Source organism: Mytilus californianus, unplaced genomic scaffold (genome assembly GCF_021869535.1).
Source record: "Mytilus californianus isolate M0D057914Y unplaced genomic scaffold, xbMytCali1.0.p SCAF_1, whole genome shotgun sequence".
NCBI lineage: Eukaryota > Metazoa > Mollusca > Bivalvia > Mytilida > Mytilidae > Mytilus > Mytilus californianus.
In genome coordinates this window covers 8614184-8636002 of record NW_026262581.1, presented here as the reverse complement: position 1 = coordinate 8636002, position 21819 = coordinate 8614184, and the positions used below count along the sequence as shown (strand labels likewise).

The following is a 21819-nucleotide window of genomic DNA, read 5'->3' as shown; positions in this document are numbered from 1 at the left end:
CCTATGGGAAATACATACAAATGTCTTCTTTTAGAGAACCACTGAATGGAATGAAACCAAACATGGCATGAATGTTCCTTATGAGGTGCTGACCAAGTGTTGTTACTTTGCAGTCGGTCCATCATCCAAGATGGCCGACAGCAGGGGACTTAGTTTAACAAAGGACCTATGGGAAATACATACAAATGTCTTCTTTTAGAGAACCACTGAATGGAATGAAACCAAACATGGCATGAATCTTCCTTATGAGATGCTGACCAAGTGTTGTTACTTTGTAGCCGATCCATCATCCAAGATGGCCGCCAGCAGGGGGCTTAGTTTAACATAGGACCCTATGGGAAATACATACAAATGTCTTCTTTTAGAGTACCACTGAATGGAATGAAACCAAACATGGCATGAATGTTCCTTATGAAGTGCTGACCAAGTGTTGCTACTTTGTTGCCGATTTACTGTTCAAGATGGCCACCAGGATATTTTATTAAATAACGGGACCAATATTAATCAAAATTTGGCCTCAATCATTATTTGGGTATCTGTTATGATTTTTATCTATCTTTACATGATTTCTAAAACCAAAGTAGAGTCAGGTGAGCGACACAGGCTCTCGAGAGCCTCTAGTTGTTACTTGAGTACAATGTTGTTTATTTGCCAACACTATTACATTTTATTATCCAAATATTTTCATGATTTATCTGCTTCAGGTTGTAAGAAGTTCTTTTTACCTCATCACGTTTTATTATGGATATATAGTTTAATGTTTAAGGAGAGAGGTTGTAACAAAGTCTTATATGGATCAGGAGTTTTATTGAGGGTCTGGTGTTCTAAATATTTTACTGCAGGTAGATTTAACAGATGAACCATACAATATATATTATATATATATATATATGAAAAAAAATAAGGCTGAAAATGCACTAAATATTTATATTCAATATGAATATTCACATTTTGTCTATTAAGACATCAAATTGTTCAAAAATGTTCTTCATAGTTTCCCTGCAAGTGATGATATTTAGAAGGTTACTATATATATGAGGAGTATAAATGCCTGATCAATACTAATTTTATTTCTTTAAAAAAAAAATCTAATTGAATAACAACAGAAGCACATAACTATTTTAAAGATCCGTACTTACATTTAAACATTATGTTATAGAACCTATTCCAGAAATAGAGAGCGGCAACATCCAATACCTTTGGGTGCATTAGTTATAGTCTGACAAGGGGCGAAAGGGCATTTTCTGTTTCTTAAAAGAAGATGCCAAGCAATCTTAAAAGAAGATGCCAAGCAGGTTTAAAAACATACTGAAAATAGACGCAAAACCATGCTGAAAGATAAAAATAAGATGAGACTGACTCCACTAATAGCACCCATCGTGTTGCATATCAAGGGTTAAAATCTGGTGTCTTGTAACATTCTGTTGTAGTCTAAAACATGGAAAGAACGACTAGTTTATGGTTAACACAAACGAGGCATAACCATTGTCATCATTAGACAATGATTAGCAACATTAAACTGTAGTAAATCTTTATAATAATTGAAATTTTTAATTGTAAACTTACTTGAAACTTTTCAGGACATTGTTTAAAAACGTTCTGCTCTGTTTGAAAAATATGTTTGTTAGAAGCAAAAGACTCCAAAATTAAATGTTCTGAGTTAAAGTTTAGGGAACAAAAACTTGGAAGATCTAATTGTATAATGCATCTAAGACTTAACATCTGTAACATAATGTTGTTTACATTGCAATTTTTAAACTTTAAACCCATTACAATCAATCAGATTTTTTAAATACCAAATATGATTAGGTTTTATTGACTTCTTTAAAGGAACGAACGAAAGATCTTTTGTAATTTATCCTTTTTTTTGCCAAAAGGCAAAAAAAATGCTAGGATCTTATTATATATTTCATTGTTGAATTAAAGAGTTTCACATGTGGTTGCAAATGTACATTTAATAATGAAAAAAAAGGCTGATCGGGTAATTTTTAAAAGATATAAATGGCAAAATAGAAAGATTTTTTTTTTTCTTCAAAGGGTAACAGATAAGTCCAGTCTCATTTATGCTAGAGAAACATAAGAAGTTACCTTGCTCCAATAGATTAAAATCATAAATAATGTTAAATATGCTTTTTATTTGGTTATTAAGAGGTATAAATCAAATGCCATCCAAACAGTAAATCATGTAGATTTACTTCTATATTATTCATTTCAAAAGAGTATGATACAAATTCAACTGTTAGAAAAGAAAAATGGCAAGGAAACTTTTATATTAAAAAAAAATCTGAAGTAATTAAAAACAATATTTCTGTAGTCTAGTAGCAACAAATTGTCTTTGTATGTTTTTGAAATCCACTGAAAAAAGGAAGAAAGACTAACACATTTGATTTCTGTATGTTAAGGACTAATAACTGAAAATGTAACATTAAAATGAATGAATTTAATTATGTTAAAAAGATTTTAATAAAATTTTAGGCCATGTATACTTAATGTTGAGGTCATTGAACAAGCTTTGAATTACAGCAAAAATTCTGTTAAATTTTGATAATGTAATTATTCATAAAGGCAACAGTAGTATACCGCTGTTCGAAATTCATAAATCGATTGAGAAAAAAACAAATATGGGTTACAAACTGAGGGAAACACATCAAATATAAGAGGAGAACTACGACACAACAGAAACACAACATTGAAATGTAACACACACAGAAACGAACTATAATATAACAATGGCCATTTTCCTGACTTGGAACAGGACATTTTAAGAAAAAAATGGTGATTTGAACCTGGTTTTGTGGCTAGCCAAACCTCCCGCTTTTATGGCAATGTTAAATATAAAATAAAAATGACAACATTACATGACAGGACTACAATGCAAATAAATGGGAGAACATATAGGACAGAGAAACATACGAATAATATCTTTTAACATCTGTTTTTTTAAAGTTTTCAATCTTAAATTTAAGGTGCTACATTTGATGTTCATGGTAAAAAATGATAAAATGTAAATACTTATCTGTAATTTTTAGATTTCAACATATTCCAGATTATCTGATAATAGTATGAATGCCTTAGAGACATATCACATGTTTTGTTTATTTAGTTTTGTTGTTAAATATTGTTGAGGGAAACATATCATTGTTATTTGTTAATCATTTATCAAGTAAGTTAAGGTTTTTTATTTTTATTTTAGTCAACAATTCTCAGCATTCCTTATTTGATATTATTGTCTATTTATTTATATTTTTATTTATGTATACATTGGATATGCTTATTCTTTATTTATAAATGTCAGCTAATTTATAGCATTTTGTTTATTTACCTATATGTTGAAGTAATGAAAAGAAAGGTTGTAACAAAGATATTGTATGAATATGTATATCTCTTTTATTTTCAGTGAACAATAGATGTAAAAAATTGTTCAATTAAGTTTCTCCCACATATTGCTGTTCCTTGATTAGTGTTTGTGCATTTTTGTCCTTATTTTTGGATAAAATTACTTTTCAAATTTGATACTTTTTTGGTACAAATTGTGAGTAATAGTTATACTGAAATGCGGATTTGCTGCACTTTACTGATTTTGGTATCTAGTGTAGTTTTGAAGTATGAACAGTCTTATAAACATAATTGCATATTTTTTCAGTCTTGAAAATTTGTTTACTGAAGACATATAGTTGGTTTTAAAGTACTATGAACTATCAGTTTACATTTACTCACATTATATATTCGATTTATTTTAAGCTAGTAATAAAATACACGGAAGTGACATTTTTAGTAGCCTAAAGATTTACTGAAGAAATTATTATTGAATCAAGTGTTTAAAAAAACCAACGTTATATTTGAATTTGAATGTTCATATGGACCTAAATGGTGATTATGTTAGAAATTTTAGCAAATAATGAAATATACTCAATCTCAAATATTGCAAATATTTCACACTTCCTGTGTCTGAAATAGATAGAATAACAGTTCCCCCAACTTCGAAAAAAGTTAAGAGAAGGTTTAATGTTTCAAGCAAACATGATAAGCAGTCTTATTTATCTTATATCTATAAAAGTCTTATTTGTCATAATATAATTAGAGAGTTCAGGATAAGTATTAGTTCATTTTAAAGCTACGTGGTAAAAGTTTTTTTAAAACTTAACATATCAATAAATAATGTTTTAGCTGTAATACTGGAGCTCACATTTTCGGTGTTACTTCAATATGAGCTTAAATTCTACTATTAAATGATATGGTTACAGCAAAACCTGTTTTAATTATCCCCTTTTATGGTTACTTTTGTTGGGGTACAGTTTAAACATATTAAATAACAAAGGTATTTTTTATTTCTTATTGAAGAAATGGCAGTACATTCCCGAATTCAAAATGTCAGCTTTTCTTAGTTACAGACAGGTAGATAAAATGATTTTACGTTTGTTGCTATTCAATCAGAACCATTGATTGCATACGATTATACATTACATGTCCGAATAATAGATTTCAAGTTACCATCACATTCTAAAAGATTTGTTTTACAAAGGTTTTGATTTATTAAAAGTGACTGGTGCATTGTTTTGAAATGTAAAAGGTTATTTTATTAAAAGTGTTGGATTAAGGAAGACATATTTCAGTGTTAATTTCTTTGAATTGTAGTGGACAAGTACTGATTAGTTATTCTTGTGCAGTCAGTTTTCTCCTGGTAAATATTCATTGTAATTTCCCTTTGTTGTGAACCTGGCAATACCAGTGCATACTGTAATCTTTATTTTCCGAGCACCCCAGAAATTATTGCTGATTCTTAGAAATGAATGGAAGCTAACGTACACACTCGTTAATTAACATTTGTATGAATAAAAAGTAAACAGGACAAACTTTAAATTTTCCCAAGGGTATTCCGTTTTTACAATTGCTTATTTCAGCCTCCATGTGTGCATGGTCAAAGCAGATTTTTATAGTTAGTTTAAGATTTGTCAAATTGATTTTATGCTTGGGATATTTACTGTTTTTAGTGAGTTCACCGTCGCACAATTTAGCTGCATTTGTAAATTGTATTAATTAGGTAGGAGGGATGATGCATTTCATTTTACATATTGATATTCTAGGGCCATTAAAAAAAATGTTGAAGATGAAATATTCTGTACTGTTTATTTTAGTCTTTCTATCTGTTTACATATCTTTTTAAACAAACCAATAAGCAACATTATATCAGTATAATTTGATCTAGTCATTATTGATCTTTTTGTGAATTTTATCTTTAACCTTATGTAACTCTCTAGTATGGTGATATTGTACAAAACAAATTTAATGTTATGTTTTGTATGAATGTAAGTTGAAAGTGTTTTACTTCAATGCTTATTAAATCGTTAAAGCTTAATTATGGATTATTTACAGAAATGTTATGAAAACATGTATTTATTGTATTTTTTGTATGACATAGGTTATTAAAAGAAGCAGAAAACGACAAGATTTTGCCTGCTTTTTTTTAACATGTGATTCCACTGTCAAGTTAGAATAATGCAATATTGAACCAGTACCATCATCAAAGTAACAGACCTTTTGTGTTCTTTTAACAATTGAGACATTTTGGACTGAGTGTAGATTCACATGAGAGGAAACACTTGCCTTGTCAACACATCCGGTCTCTCGCTCCTTTCAGTTCACGCGAGTCCCTCAGGTTTGGTTTTTACATTGATTTGTATTTTTTTTCCATCTATGAGGTTTGAACCTCGGTAAACTACTGTGTCCTTTATTCATAAACATTATTTGGGAAAATGTAATGTTGCGTGTATGGAAACAAACTCATCAAGATACCAGGGTAAAATCAAATGTGAACTTGAAGAGCATTGAAAACTAATAACATTCTAAATAGTTGTGCTTCAAAAGGCCTAGGTCATCTATACCAGTGGTGGAAAAACCTTACTGTTTCAAAAAATAAAAAAAGTACAAACAGAACATTTACAGAAAGTGACCATTACATTGATATTTCATGTCAACACAAAACTGCCGACTGATACCACCCGGGACGAAACGCCCACAAGCAGTGGCACCGACATAGTGGTTGAAAAAAATCATGAAAGATACCAGGCTTATAATTTGTTACGCCAAAAACCGAAAACTCCTGTTTAAATCTGGAACTAATACATTGAAACTATTAGTCCCAGTTTTTATCAATCAACTTTAGAAATTTACAAAAAGAGGCAAAAGATCCAAGGCGACACCCACAAACCATAAGTTGAAGAAAAACAATAACGCGGCAAAAAATACAAACAAGTCTACAAAAGATGACAAGATGAATAGTGTTCCCGGAAGTTTCCGATGTTTGCGACAGTTTTGAAGTCTGGTTTTTACTGTCTACGATTACCAACAAAAAGAAACAATAAGAAATACTACTTCCGAGACTAGTTGCCTAAATGATTTCCAGACATGGACCCGATTTCATACGGAAATTGCAGGTAACAATAATATAACGGTGTATTTATTTTATTGTTACCTGCAGTTACTGTTGTCCCAAAAAATATTCAGGCAGGCACTAATCTAATTAATGTTTGATTTGCGAGCAATCTTGGAGATAAATTTAAACAATTAAATAATGATGTAAAAAGATTAATATGATTAAACTTCCAGATGTATTGACCATTACGACGTTCACTTTTGTCATAGGGGGTCGTTTAAACAACTCGCTATTCTTAATCGAAGGTTGTTGAGTCGAACCCAATATGATCCGGATGTAATTTCCACGAAGATGCAGTACGACCCCTAAATAATATGACCCTTGAACTTCATTTCCAGGGGTACAATTATATAAAAAATGATTGCAAGATGTGTGTACTTTTTCAGAAATGATATGGAGTATTATCTGAGTGCAAATTAAAAAAAAAAAGTCACCATTAGTGTAATTCTAAAATATATGACGGCATACTTTTTGATATTCGTTCATTGTAATCTTGTCTTAACACAACAGTTCTTGGTAGGATATATGAAAGAGGTATTGAGGGTGTATTATAACGATGATGAAAACTTAAGTGGTTTACCGATGTCCATTTATTTTATGCAATTAATTAACGAACAAGATTTGTTAATTTTTATTTATAATATATTTTTGAACACATACAAACATAAAACACAAGACTAATTTATCACTTGATGCACATTTACATATTTGTCTGCAAGTCTACTAACATTTGTTCCATGTCACTAAAAGCGTCTTGCATTTCTGTCGATAAATTCGATGATGGCTCTGAAAAGTACAAATAACATCTTTAAAGGTGCCATTTATACTTGTTTAACCTTGAAATCTTGCAAAAGCTAAGAAAAGGCATAGAAACAATATTTTAACAACAATATAACAATATATTATGACAACTACCAAACCAGACAGAAGTCAAAATCATAGTTTTTTGAACCATTAAATGGTTTACTAGTACAAGATTTTTTTTAGAATGAGAAATATTTACTTTCACTGAAAGTCTATAGACTGTTTTTTTTTTCTTTTTTTTCGAGCCTTCGACTTTTGTCGAAAAAGCGAGACATAGCGATCCTACATTCCGTCGGCGTCGTCGTCGTCGGCGTCGTTGTCGTCGTCGTCGTCGGCGGCGTCCACAAATATTCAATCTGTGGTTAAAGTTTTTGAAATATTAATAACTTTCTTAAACTATCCTAGATTTCTACCAAACTTGGACAGAAGCTTGTTTATGATTATAAGATTATATTCAAAAGTACATTTTGGAAAAAAACCCATTTTTTCCGTATTTTACTTATAAATGGACTTAGTTTTTCTGCCAGTTAACATTACATTCACTCTGTGGTTAAAGTTTTTAAAATTTTAACAACGTTCTTAAACTATCCTGGATTTGTACCATACTTGGACAAAAGCTTGTTTATGATCAAAAGCTAGTATCTAGAAGAAAATTTTGATAAAATTTTGTTCCATTTTTTCCGTATTTTACTTATAAATGGACTTAGTTTTTCTTCCAGTCAACATTACATACATTCTGCAGTTTAAACATTTATTAGATTCATAAATTATACTGGATTTTTACCAAACTTGGACAGAAGCTACTTACAATCAAAAGATAGTATAAAGAGGAATATTTTTATTAATTTTTTTCCTCATTTTTGTTGAGCCTGCGATTAACACCAAAAGTAGGCGAGACACTGGGTTCCGCGGAACCCTTACGAATTTTTATTCTTTTTTACATTCATTTCATACAAAAGTAAAACAATAAGAACTTTCCAACTCATTTATACAATTCATTCTTATGTTGTTTTGTTACACTACTGACCCAGGTTAGGAGAGGGTTGAACGCTTATGAGCATGTTTGACCCCGCCACATTCGTTGTGTGTCTGTGCCAAGACATGAGCCTGTAATCCAGTGATTGTCGTCGGTAAATGTCTACCATTATTCCATTTTGCTTATTGTTCCTGTATGTTAAGTATATATTTTGTCATCCCGGGGCCTTAAATAGCTTTCTATACGGCATTGGTATTGCTCATTGAAGACCGCACGGTGACCTGTAATTGTACACATCTTTGTCCTTTTGTCTTCATTGGATAAGTGTCTCATCTTCAATATTATCACTTCTCCCTATTTCTACATTTTAAGATAATTAAAAATTGGTCTGGTTGTTGAAATCGAAAAACAAAATAGAAAATTCCTTATAGAACTTCCACTGAAAATCCTTAGTAATGTTACATATATGAACCTACGTATATCAATTTCTGCTGGTGCCACAAGTACAACATCTGGATGCTCTACAGACTTGACTAAGCATCGATATTTTCCTTCTATAAATCAAAATTTGCTCAAGGTTAACTTTAATAATAAAATAACATTGCATGGAAAGGATTTCTTAAACATATTACACAAGACTACAAAGAAATTGCAGAATGAATTATTTTATTTTGAAAAAAGACCGACACTGTGTTGTGCTTAACTATTTGTCTATCTATACGATAATATGATATCATCTTTTTCAAGTATATCTTTTATCACTATCATTACACAAACATTAGATTTGTATATACATTAATAATAAAATATTGTCAAATTTGTCGACGGAAGAATAACGGGTTTTAGCATGGCTACAGGAGGTTACACTGGATCTATGGTTAACCAGCATAAGTTGATAAACCTCGGAACATGAGAACAATCTCAAAAAAGTAGTCCCCAAACTGCAAGTAACAAATCAGATAATGTTTTATGTGTCAATTGTGTCTGACATTTTCAAAACAAAGTCTTGTATATGTGTCCTTGTGTATAACCATTTTACGAGCTAAACACGTATTTACAGCTCTTAATAATTTCGCTTAAAGCTGGTGTTGGACGTGATGGTTGCGGCAGCGGTAGAAAAAAAACTGAGAGTATATTAAACCGTTAACAGCATGGTCGCATTTTTGCAAAATGTTTTGATACGGAAAAAACAAGACAAAAAAAACAAGCTTGACATAACTACAAACAATATCTATTAATTATAACTAGAAGTTCTTACAAGATATTAATTTATTTCTTATATTTATAAGTGAGATCCCTGATTTACTTGTTTATATATAACATATACCAAAACCAAATTACTTAACATACTTACCATTTGGTATGGCAACTCCTGAAAATGTTGCAAGAGATTGTTGGTTTTCATCTAAAGTTTCCAAATAAGTTTCAAATTCCTCTTTCATCTGTCTTTCTGAATTTACATCTAAAATATGAAATTGAATGCTTATTTTGGAGTTGTTTGATTAAGTTAATTACTTTCTCTCTCTCCAATATCTACATACTTTCTTTTATTCTGTTTCAATGAATTACAATGGAAACACAAGTAAGTTAGGAATTTACATTCATGTATTGATATTTTCCCCTGTTAAACCATTAATAATAAAAGGTAATTCAACTGATAAAGAGTTTTTGAAACTGAACCGTCAGAATTCAGCATTGATTTTTACATACATGTTTACACACAATTCAATTGTAAAATGTGAAATACCCTCAAAACACAGTTTTAATTTCTCTCTGCATCCTGGGTCTCCTTTTACAACTATGTCTGGAAATATTACAGACTGTTTGACTGCACAAGGTGGTAGATGTTTCCATTTAAGAGACTTCAACTTGAAATCTGATTGAAGAAAGGTTATACTAACATTCATTTCAAATTCATCAATCTTTTAGGCTCGAAAAAAAGACGAAAAAACTTCATGCAATATATAAAAAAAACTTAATGGTATAAACAATGTACTTAGACTAGTGGAATACTGTAAACCAGCTAATTTTCGCGACCGATTTATTTAAATGCGACTTTCGCGAGTAGAGAAATAACGCAAAAATAAGGTGTCTCGAATATGTTAAACACGGATCTTCATTTATACCAAAACATCTAGGAAATTAGAAAATCACGTAGATAAATAGTCACAACGTTGGGTAAAAAGGGCTAACCTGTCTGTGTTTTTGTTAAATGTTTTTCTTTGTATCGATCTGATGAGTTAAGCCTTTTTTAACTGGTTTTTATAGTTTGTTCTTATGTTGTGCTGTTACACCACTGTCCCATGTTAGGGGAGGGTAGAGCGCTCACAAACATGTTTAACCCCGCATCCTTTATTTTGCCTGTCCCAAGTCAGGAGCTTGTAGCTCAGTGGTTGCAGTTGGTTCATGTCTGTCATATTTGTTTTTCGTAAATTGTTTTGTTATAAATTAGGCCGTTAGTTTTCTCAACTGAATTGTTAGTTTCATATTTTTTATGTCGGGCCTTTTATAGCCGACTATACGATATGGGGTTTTCTCCTTGTCGAAGGCCGTACGGTTGTCTATAATTGCTTACATCCACTTCATTTTAACTTTGGTGGATAGTTGTCTCTTTGGCAATCATACCATATCTCCTTATTTTTATACTAAACGTGAAATAAAGTTTCCGCGAAAATTAATTAGTTAACTGTAATTGAAGTTTTTTTTGGCATATAGGATATGAAATATGTAAGGTTGACATTTTTGTTTAATGATTTGTACGGCTTAAAATGTGAAAAGCATACATCAAACAAAACGTATATCATAAGTTTTTGTTAGATTTTTGCAAAACTAACCTTTTCTGGCTTCTTTCTCTAATTCAGCCTTCACTATTCTTTGGTGATCTACATCTGATATCTATCAATACATTTTATAATACTTCACGTTAAAATGCAATATTTTGATTGGCTAATACGAGGGTGTTTATTTACTCTATTACCCTTCATGGAGACGCTTGATCAAGTGTGCGCTTTATTAAATACGACTCTATCCCATGGCAAATACTCTATTACCCTTCACGGAGACGCTTGATCAAGTGTGCGCTTAATTAAATATGACTCTATCCTATGGCAAATACTCTGTTACCTTTCACAGAGACGCTTGATCAAGAGTGCGCTTTATTAAATACGGATGGTTGTTATGTACAAGACGTCATAGTTTATTACTTTGAATTTGAAATTTAATCGACAGTAATAACAGAACTTTCAGTATAATAAATTAAATAACACATATCTGAGAGGGTGATTGAGCAGATTGTTACCCCTCGAAAAGACATTGTCAACCTTGGCTTCGCCTCAGTTGACAATGTTTTCTCGGGGTAACAATCTGCTCTATCGCCCTCTCAGCTATGTGTTATTTATATGATAATATATGTTTGGAAAGAAAGCTAATGCATATATAAATATTATATTTCCGATTCAAACATTTAGTGAAATACCTTTTGATTAACTTTTCAAATCCGTTTTGTTTTAAATACAGCAATTATATTTCTTGATGTCAAAAATTGAAACTCTTCATCAGTCATGAAATGAGGATGAATTTTGATAAATACCAAATGTGTTCTATAATCTTTATCTGTATCCAGAAAAAAAATATAGCTGTTTTGTACATGTCAGGCTTGGGAGAAAGAGTTCTTAAATATACTCAATCCACACATGTACGAGATGAAAGTGAAATTTCCATTTACAATAATGGGTTGTATTGTTTGCAAACTATATTTTAAAAAAACCCTCTTTATTCTATAAAAATATCAAGAAGTGTAATGCTTATGAATTAATGTCTTCTCGTACACTAAATCGCCGATATCTTATCCGTATGCAGTTACCTTAACCACTCTCGTTAGAACTTCGACAACTGCACAGCGCGAATGCGAGCCTCAGGTTGAAACCGTGATGAAAGAAAAGGTAAACAAACGTGGAATAAGTAAGATAGTGTTAATTGATTCTGAAAGAAAATAATTAATACACCAAATCATTTAAAAACTCTTATGACAAAGTTTAATTAACAAATAGAAGCGCATGGAACATATAGAAAAGTATAAACATTGATCTATTGTATGTCTATCGTCCCACTTATTTTCCACGTGCTCCGCATAATTCTGTGTTGATTCTTTATTATGGTCACATTCGATAAACTTCGCCAACAGAACACGAAAGTTAGTCAACAGGGAAAGTTTTCACTAAATAAAATATATAATGTCGATTACAAGTTGTGGATTCGTAAAAATTACCAACAATGGTACATAGAGGACTTAGTTTAGTATATAAACATGCATTGGTTCAATAATTACCTTAACATCATAATTTCAAGAAACTCGTTTCACATGCCTTTAAGAAGATACAAATCACGGAAAAGACAAAAAACCGAGGAAATCGCTTGAACTCATAAGGAGCGAGACCCTATGCATGGACGGGTAAGCGTCTCTCCTATGCATGCATCAGCCACGAAGCGAATACACACTCAGTGAAAATGTCACAATCGGTGATATTACAAATAAGACTACTATTCTGGTATTTAAATATATAAGACCGCGAAATCATGTCGCTAGTGGTTAAGACATAGACCCATCATATCGGTCAACAAATTCGTGATGTGACCACAAAAAAGAGAAAGTTGCAATTTCTTATTTAACTTTTTATTCCTAAACAATTAAAAGGCCTACGATATTTGCACATTTGGATGTTAAGTAGTGTTATCTGATCGTTGTGCAGTTTTTGTTTCAATTGATTCTACTTCAATCTATTTGTCAACCTTTCGACTAAACTTTCAGTGTAAAATAGTGTTTGAAAAACTCATCAAAGATACCAGGCTTATATTTTGTATGCCAGACACGCGTTTTGTCTGCAAAGGACTCATCAGTGACGCTCAAATAAAAGTTAAAAGGCAAATAAAATACGAAATTGAAGAGCATTGAGGATCTAAAATTCCGATAGGTTTTGCCAGAGCATACCGTATAGCGGGTTATTTTCGCGGGTGTAAAATTTCGCGATTTTCATTAAATAAGGTATACGAAATATTTTGGCGGTTCTTATTTTGGCGGATTCAAAACTTTTATCAATACCTTTGCATGTACACTTTGGAATTACCGGAATTTATTTTTGGCGATTTTGTTCTTTCCGCGAAAATAAGCGAAAATTTACACCCCGCGAAAATAACCCGCTATACGGTATCTAAAAGTTCGATTGAAGAGGTTCCAAAAGAGCAGTGCCATCGACACATTTGTAGAAATATAAAATTACATGATTGATGCATCATATGCAACGGGCATTTCTATTTAAGTTTAAGTTTAAAATGTAATTATATAATGCTAATGTGACTATCGTAATTATTTCTTCGAGTTTGAGAAGTAAGAATTAGTACAGAATGTTTTTTGTATTGGATTGTACGTATACGCACCGAATTTATTAGGGCTTTTTTTCACCTGTAACACGACAGGACATTTGCGCTCCAACCAGTATGGACATTTGCGCTTTAAACTTCGATAAACCAGACAAAATTGATTGAACATTTGCGCTTTTTGCCTAGGATAGTTTCCCTGTAATCTTAAAAAAATTACAAAGTCATGGAAAGATGTTCACATATTCTTTGAGAGTTCTTCCAAACAAACGACAACATCAGAAAAAAGTATGCGGGTAAACCAGACATATACTGTGACCTATAATGGTTTACTTTTATAAATTTTGACTTGGATGGAGAGTTGTCTCATTGGCACTCATACCACATCTTCTTATATCTATATATGTTAAAAATATAGTATAAGTTTCTGGGTAAACGACAGAGATTGGATGGAACTCTTAAAAAATTCCCTAAATTCTAAAGTTACTTAATAATTCGTGGATTGAAAATTGGAAATTAAATTCCTCTTGTGTCTATCTGTTGCATGAATATTCAAAGGAACTGTACCATCATAGTTTACCTAAGCTTGTTTCAATTTGTGAAGACCTAAAATTGATTTTTAAATTATTTGCTGTACATGTTGAATTTTAGAAAGAGTCATGGTTATTATGGGGAGTTTACTTCCATCCAACCTCAGGAAGTGGTGTCGTTTTTATCTGACACATGCATGATGGGAAAAGGTTGATTTTATTAGCTGTATATAAATATATGAATGTTTTGTGTTTTTGGTATTCTTAAACTTTTTTACCATGATGACTCATATGTTATTTTGATAAGCGCAAATGTCCTATTGAAAAAGCGCAAATGACCTTTTTTTTGAAACGCAAATGTCCATAAAATTGAAGCACAAATATCCATTAAAAAAGCGCAAATGTCTCATAAAAAAGCGCTAACGTCCCGTGCCGATTTATTAAGCATCGTTCGTGTTTCTTGAATAATTGTTTACTATGCTCGCGGCCAAAAGATAAGATAACCAAATATTTATATCAGGCAATTATATTTGCAGTTGTAGTGCCCTGTAATGCATTACATTTCCCTAAGTAATGCATGCAATTTGTAATGCACAAATTTTGCCATTACATGTAATTGTAATGTTATGCATTATACATTGTCAAAAATGCATGTAATTTTTGCATTACATGACATTACATAGCATTACTTCTTGTCTGATAGTGCAATATATTGCTACAAATTTCATGGATAATAAGTACCTTCTGTTCTATTTTATTTAAGAAATAGGAAAATTAAAAAACAAATCAATGTAGTAATGATAAACAAAAAGTGTAAATTTGAACTGTTGTAAAACTAATGGTTTTCTTCATCTAACCTTAATACTAAAACATTTATACGTCTAATAATTAAAACAAACATACACAATTAATATTGATTTTCATTTGCAGTCATTTTCATATACCATTATAGTAATTGAAAAACCAATAAATAGATATTTAAAGATGAAAGAAATAAGTTAAATGATTGATAATTGACACCTGTCAAAAACCACTAATTAGTTTGTATAGCAATCAATTCTTTTACTAGTATTTTGACAAGTGAATTTATGATGTTAAAGTAATTAAATAACATTGAGATTAAGTTAACAATATAATAAAAAAAAAACAAAATGGTAGAATGAATTCCCTTCAACATTTCTGATATTTCTTTGTTGAGAAAATGCAGAGATGTATACTTCGAAACATAGAAAGCCTGACCCAGAAGAACAATCAACCTTGTCAAATTTTGTAAAACCAGGTGGTATTCAGAAATATCAATTAAATACTCCAAAGCAAAACAAAGCTACAGATTCACTTTTCTAGTATATTGCTATAAGTTATTTACTCCCATTTTCAACAGTTGAAAGTCCAAATTTAAAAAAATTTATAGAAAATCTTAACCCAAAATTTCAAATTCAAAGCGAGAAACATCTCTCATATAAATTGATACAGACTAAGGCGAAGGATGTACTAAAAAATTGTATGATAACCTTCAGGAAGCTGATCACATTTGTTTGACTGTTGACATTTGGTCTAATAGGGCAATGAAAGGATTTTTAAAATACCTATTTAATAGTAACCAAGATTTCAGTATAACATGTTGTATATGTTTCTTTTGATAATAAAATTTATAAAATGTAATGTGGAATATAATGCATTACTTTAGTAATGTAATTGTAATGTAATGCATTACTTTCCAAAATACATGTAATTGTAATATAATGCTGTTTTGTCAAAGTAATTGTAATGTAATGCATTACATTGGAATGTAATTCGCCCCATGTCTGATATATATTGCTTGTGAAAACACAAAACCATCCAAGATTAAATTTTCCTGTTTGAGAGATTCAACATTGCTCTTCGTAGAGTTTTATAATTTAAACTTACACTCACAATTAAAATATATCATTTATATCAATTCAAAATTGTAAAAAATTCTTCCATTACAAATATTTATATACTTACAATCTTCTTCAAGTCATCTTCATATATTAAGAGCAATTTTGTGTGTGTGTTATATCCCTGAAAGTATTATATACTGTGATTATAAAACGATTTATATACGTGTTCTTCATAATTTTGTCTTCAATAAGCCAGTGCAATAACCAATTCGTGCGGGTATTATGTTACCATATATATATATATGTCATAATAACTGAGTGATTATAAAATAAGGAATTGTGGATATGCAATTTAGGTTTCTTTACTTTCCGCTTAGGTAATGGAAGAAATTAAAATTCTTGGAAGAGTCATTATCCATTAATGATACCTTACTCAAGCTGTACTAAATCTATAAAAATCTGTCATTTATAAAATTTGGTTTGTGATTCCACAACTAGAAAATACTAGTAAAGTTCATCAGTTTTTACATTTTTGCACTGTTTTTTTTTACTTTCAAACATTTCAATTTAATTACCTGAATAATAAACTGTTCCGCATAATTAATCATGTCTAGTTCCTCAAAATATGTTAATATTCTATCGTCAGCACCGTGTAAACCTAAACCTTGAAAACACGTGCAACTTCCTCCGTGATTTTCTAGTAAATGATATCTCCAGTACCGAGAACTAGCTGTAAAATCCTTAAATGTCTGTGGAACACCTATTAGACACAAAATATTCTTTCAATTTTTAATATTTGACAAGCTTATTCAAGTTATAAAATATTTAACCAAGGACTGTACCTAAATGATAACTAAAAAGATAAATTATCAGTAAAATGCAAAAAGATAAAGAAAAATGTTTGTTTTTTATTTCTTGAGATGGTTCAAATTTCTTTGAACATGAAATAGCTTGTGTCTTAGTTTAATGAAGTTCAATGAAGGATTGACAAAATGACTGATGTCTAAAAACCTTCGATCCCAGATTGTATTTAATTGATTCTGCATATAATGTAGTTCATTTATCAGTAACATACAAATAAAAAACCATTTAAAAAAATGGCTACAGATGGCATCGCTTGATTACGAAGAAACTTCTTCTGTCCAACGTTACTATTCATTTTTTCGTAAATTTCATTAAGGTTTGACAAAGTTAGTTATGTCTAAAGAAAAAAACTTTCAGCAAAGACTGAAAACAACCTAAATGTTGACAACACGACGAAACCGATGACCACGACGAAACCGATGACGATGACGAAATGTAAAATCGCGTTATCTAGCCTTCGCGACTTTGGTCGCACGCGTTACTTGCGAGACAAAAATAGTGATTAATTGTTTGACGTTCCAGCTAAACCGCTAAAAATGTATTTGTTCGTATTAAACATTTTATATATGTAACCGCTAAAGGAAATATACCACTGAACGCTCAACCTTTCCAATGTAAAAATTCAAATGTCAGGGTCTCATAATAGTATACTGGAAAATGTCCTTGGATAAACTAATTCTTCAATGTATTCTTTCATGATCAATATCCGTATATAATGCAAATGGAAATGTTAAAAATGGGAGTTTTAACTGGTGAAATTTACCATTGTCTTTTGGATTTTTGCTTCCTATTCTTTTACATACAAAACAGCCAACGGTTGTCCATGGTCCTCTGAAATAATACGTTGCTGTCTGATACAAAAGATACACGAAGTTTTCATGAAATCGAAGAGATGGCAATCATCAAGAAAATAAAAAAATTCTGTGAAATATGACAATGATAGTTGTGGAGTTTACAAAAGTTACCATGAGTTCGAAATGAATAAAACAGTTTCAATACGTAATACAAATACCAATAAACAAAGATGAAAACATGTGATATTCATGAACATTTCCTTTAATTTTTTTCGATTTTTGTTGTGCGTGTCTTTTATTTTTTTTTTTATGTTTTGGCGGGAAGAGGGTCAAGCCTTCTGTCATTTTCAGAGATCTTTTCGCAGATATGCGTTGTGGTAAACAATACTGTTGTCTCTGCGTTATTCTTAGTTGTCCTCATAGAATCTATTCCACCACTTGGATGTCTTATGCTGCTTATGGATAATGTTATATAACGTAAAAAGTCATTCATATTTTTCAGATTATCTGAATTTTCCTATCATATGTATTATAAAAAAATGTATGGTCCTTTCATCTTTCAAAGTTTAAATACTTGTTCTGTCATTTATATGCACTATTCCCTGAAAGACAGAAATCCGCTTTATATAATCATCAACGATTCTGTAAAAATGTGTATCATACCTTCATTATGTGTGCATTAAAACAAAAGTAACAAAAGCCAAAAATTCAAAACGTCTGAAAAAGAGAAGAAGAAAGATCGATCGAGGGCCTGCGATTTTGGAGGGAAATGACTATATAGTCCAAAATTGTGGTGATAGATTGTTCTGTTCTACCTAATAAAATCGAATAAAATAAATATTAACAGCATTCAATTAATTCATTCGACTGGTAATGATTACTTAGGTAGAAAAATATTAATAGTAACGATAGTTTCATAATTTGATTACGACTGATGAATAATACACCATTTTAAAAACCTTCAATCTAAATTCGGTTGACTGAATTTTCTTGACATAGAGACATCTTTTGGGAATTTTCCTGAGGAAGGTGAATATTATGGTATCAAAAACTTACTGAACAGTTGGTCCTTTTTGAAGTTCAAATCTTTTGACCATTTGTTTACTGTCCCTAAAAAACAAGATCACAAAAAGTATGAAGTCATTTTCAAAATATTATTGGGTTATTTTGTGAATGCACAAAAAGAAATATAATTCTAACATTTGTTTATTTACTTGCTGGTTAGAAGAATTTTTGTTTTCTTTATCTCAATAAAGTTTCTATGCCAGCTGTTAGTTTCAGGTAATCACAAATCATGTTTTATTTTCGACACTGCAAGGTTAAAATATATGAAATTTTGTTAATAATCATACTTCAATAAAAAGATTTGTAAAGAACAGTTCTCAAAAGACGTAATGTCAAATGTAGCACATTAATCTCATTGTATATCAAATTTCAAAATACAATTCAGACTCGATTCTACCTTTTTACCCTTTATATCATAGTTCATTGTTTTAGTTAAACTGAAAAGGGTTTATTACAACAATTTTCAAAAGAACCGTTTACTAACCATCCATATATCGTTATACCCGTCAGGGTATGTTCTGTCTGTAAGTCAAGTACTGTCCACACATATTCTGATGACTCTATCACCCAAAATGTCTGTAGATTGCCTGATAAAAAAATTGAAACGCTTTAATACTGTGTGCATCTTAACCTGGTCGGTAATTAAAAAAAATCAGCATAATTTGTACCTCACAATTCATTGTACTTCAATTTAATTAACCAAGAAATTAATTCTTCCTTTAGAAATTAACGAATCCGTTCTATTTATTTGAACCTTACTTATCTACTTACTGCCCTGTACGCCATTATTTTTTATTTAGGTAAGGCAATTGAAAAAACTTTCCTTACAATATTACACTATGAAAAACACGTTGGAATAAACAAAAGTTACACTTTCTGTCATTTCTGAAAAACATAAAACTGAACAAAGCTGACTTATATTCATTAAGCAAAGTACCGTCAAATATATTTGTGTTTGGATGTTCAGCTGTACAACTGTTACAAAATGATGTTGAGTTTTGTGTCCATTCAGTTCTAGAAGGAAGTAATGGATAATCTAAAACAAAATGAAAATGATTTAAATTTTACTTTTATAATTGTTTACTTTGTTTGCGTAGTTTAAATTTAGCTTTTAAAGAACAAAATGCATTTCTTAAAGAAATATAAGTATATGGGCGTTTTTCAATAAAAGTGTGAATTTCAGACCTAAATAAAATGGAAAATCAACTTGTCTAAAATTTTATTTCAAGAGTTATTTTGAATACCTCTATTATAGACCTGTTTGTAAATATAAAGTGCTTTCTTAAATACTCTTTAAAATGATATTGTTTTCATAATTTATGTACTGTTTCGTAAGGGACATTTGTCCACTACGAAACTGCTTTTAAACGCACATCTTATTGCATTTTAATGTCTCCTATAGACATTCCAGTTTGTTTTACTTTATATACTAGAAAGATCTCATTTTTTTCTGAATTGAAGAACCATTTTTTATCGATAAAGATTAGACAGTACTTCACATATGAAGGTACAACTCATGTTACGTAGTGGACATTTTGATGAGTTTCGTCGTTGACAAAACCGTTTCGTAGTGGACAAAAAGTTTCGCAGTTGACATCAACCCTTTTCTATGTTGATAAAAACATACTGAAAATTACATGAAACTAACCCTTGTTAATTGTTTTGCACGAATATAATTGAAAAAAGAGTAAAAAACGACTGCATGGTAGTGGTAGTGTCCACTAAGAAACTTTTTTCTCCCATACTTGTTTCGTAGGTGACCGTTTCGTAGTGGACATATTCACATGTTTTATTTTTTCCCTACAATCCCTATACTGCAATAGTAACAAGAATGATTCTATTCATCAAAGCACGTACTAAGCTGTACATTGATATTTTTTTCATAATTTTAAAACCAGATACTGAAGGAGATTTGACCCGTTTCGTAGTGGACATTAACAAAAATACGGCATCACTCTGGTCCATTTGATGTGCTCAATTTTTTTGGCCAACAATTTAACTGCCGTTATAAAAGCATCACTTCTTTTGTAAGACCCTAATGTTTATATCTCTTGCAAACATTGATTTTATAAAACTGTTTATTAGCAAAATTTAATGACTTTGTTTCGTAGTGGACATTTTGTCAGGAATGTCAAGGGAAACACCTTCTAAAATTAAAAATCCTTTGTCAAAAACTGTTTAATAAAATATATTGGCTCTAAACATACTTTTGAATAATTAAAGAACTTATATTAAGTAAAAATAACATTTATTTCTACCTTTTTTTACAATATTTTAGTATGGAAAGCCTCAGCTGTCATATATTAGAGATTTACAAAACGTTATGCTGAATTTTAAAATGTAAAGTTAAGACAGCGTGATGTTGAATTGAGTCATCAAAATGCTAACTCTAAATTGCAATATGCTAAGTTGAATCTGCGCAATGTTGACTTGCAATGACAAGTGCTTTAGTCGTGATAGTATAATGATAAGTCACGATGTTGTGATGATATGCCAAACACACGTAACGTTGGGTTTAAAGTACTTGATGTGAAGTTGACGTTGCATGATGTTAGCTTGCAGATGGATACTGCTCAGTCATCTACATCGACAGCTATGATAACAAATAAAATGAATAGCTAAAATGTATGGTGCTGACTTGATATTAATTAATGTTGAGCTGAGATAGTACGATGTTATATCATTGTGATATTACGATTGGTCTATCATGCAATCTGTTGATTTAAAACACCATGATGCACAGTTGAAAGTACATGATGTTAAGTTAAGATAACACGATGCTACACCACTATATTGAAACGAAAGGCTTACCATACAATTTGTTGACTTAAACCAACACGATGCAACGTGTTAAGCTTAGATGCTCACTTGAAACTACAGGACGTACAGTTGAAATTTTGTAATGTTAAGCTACGATAGCACGATGTTATATCATTATAATGTCACAATAGGCTTATTATACAATTTGCTCATTTAAAACTACACAACGTACAGTTGAAAGTACGTGATGTTAAGTTAAGATGGCACGTTGTTATATCATTAGAATGTCACGATAGGCTTACCAAACGATATGCTCGTTTAAAACTACACGACGTACAGTTGAAAGTTCGTGATGTTG

At 30.9% G+C, this 21819-nt stretch overlaps 1 protein-coding gene across 1 annotated transcript in view; it reads right to left on the bottom strand.

Moving 5' to 3' along the window:
- Positions 1 to 7052: 7052 nt before the first annotated feature.
- Positions 7053 to 21819, bottom strand: part of LOC127698798 (uncharacterized) — a 37395-nt gene continuing 22628 nt past the window's right edge. Inside the window, exons 11-21 of the mRNA XM_052202481.1 lie at positions 19639 to 19737; positions 19186 to 19288; positions 18693 to 18746; positions 17606 to 17673; positions 16554 to 16738; positions 16103 to 16159; positions 11048 to 11108; positions 9961 to 10089; positions 9568 to 9675; positions 8690 to 8767; positions 7053 to 7219 (exon numbers count right to left, since the gene is read on the bottom strand). Of these exons, the coding sequence (XP_052058441.1) occupies positions 7134 to 7219; positions 8690 to 8767; positions 9568 to 9675; positions 9961 to 10089; positions 11048 to 11108; positions 16103 to 16159; positions 16554 to 16738; positions 17606 to 17673; positions 18693 to 18746; positions 19186 to 19288; positions 19639 to 19737 (1028 nt within the window). The 3' untranslated portion in view covers positions 7053 to 7133. The remainder of the gene's footprint in view (positions 7220 to 8689; positions 8768 to 9567; positions 9676 to 9960; positions 10090 to 11047; positions 11109 to 16102; positions 16160 to 16553; positions 16739 to 17605; positions 17674 to 18692; positions 18747 to 19185; positions 19289 to 19638; positions 19738 to 21819) is intronic.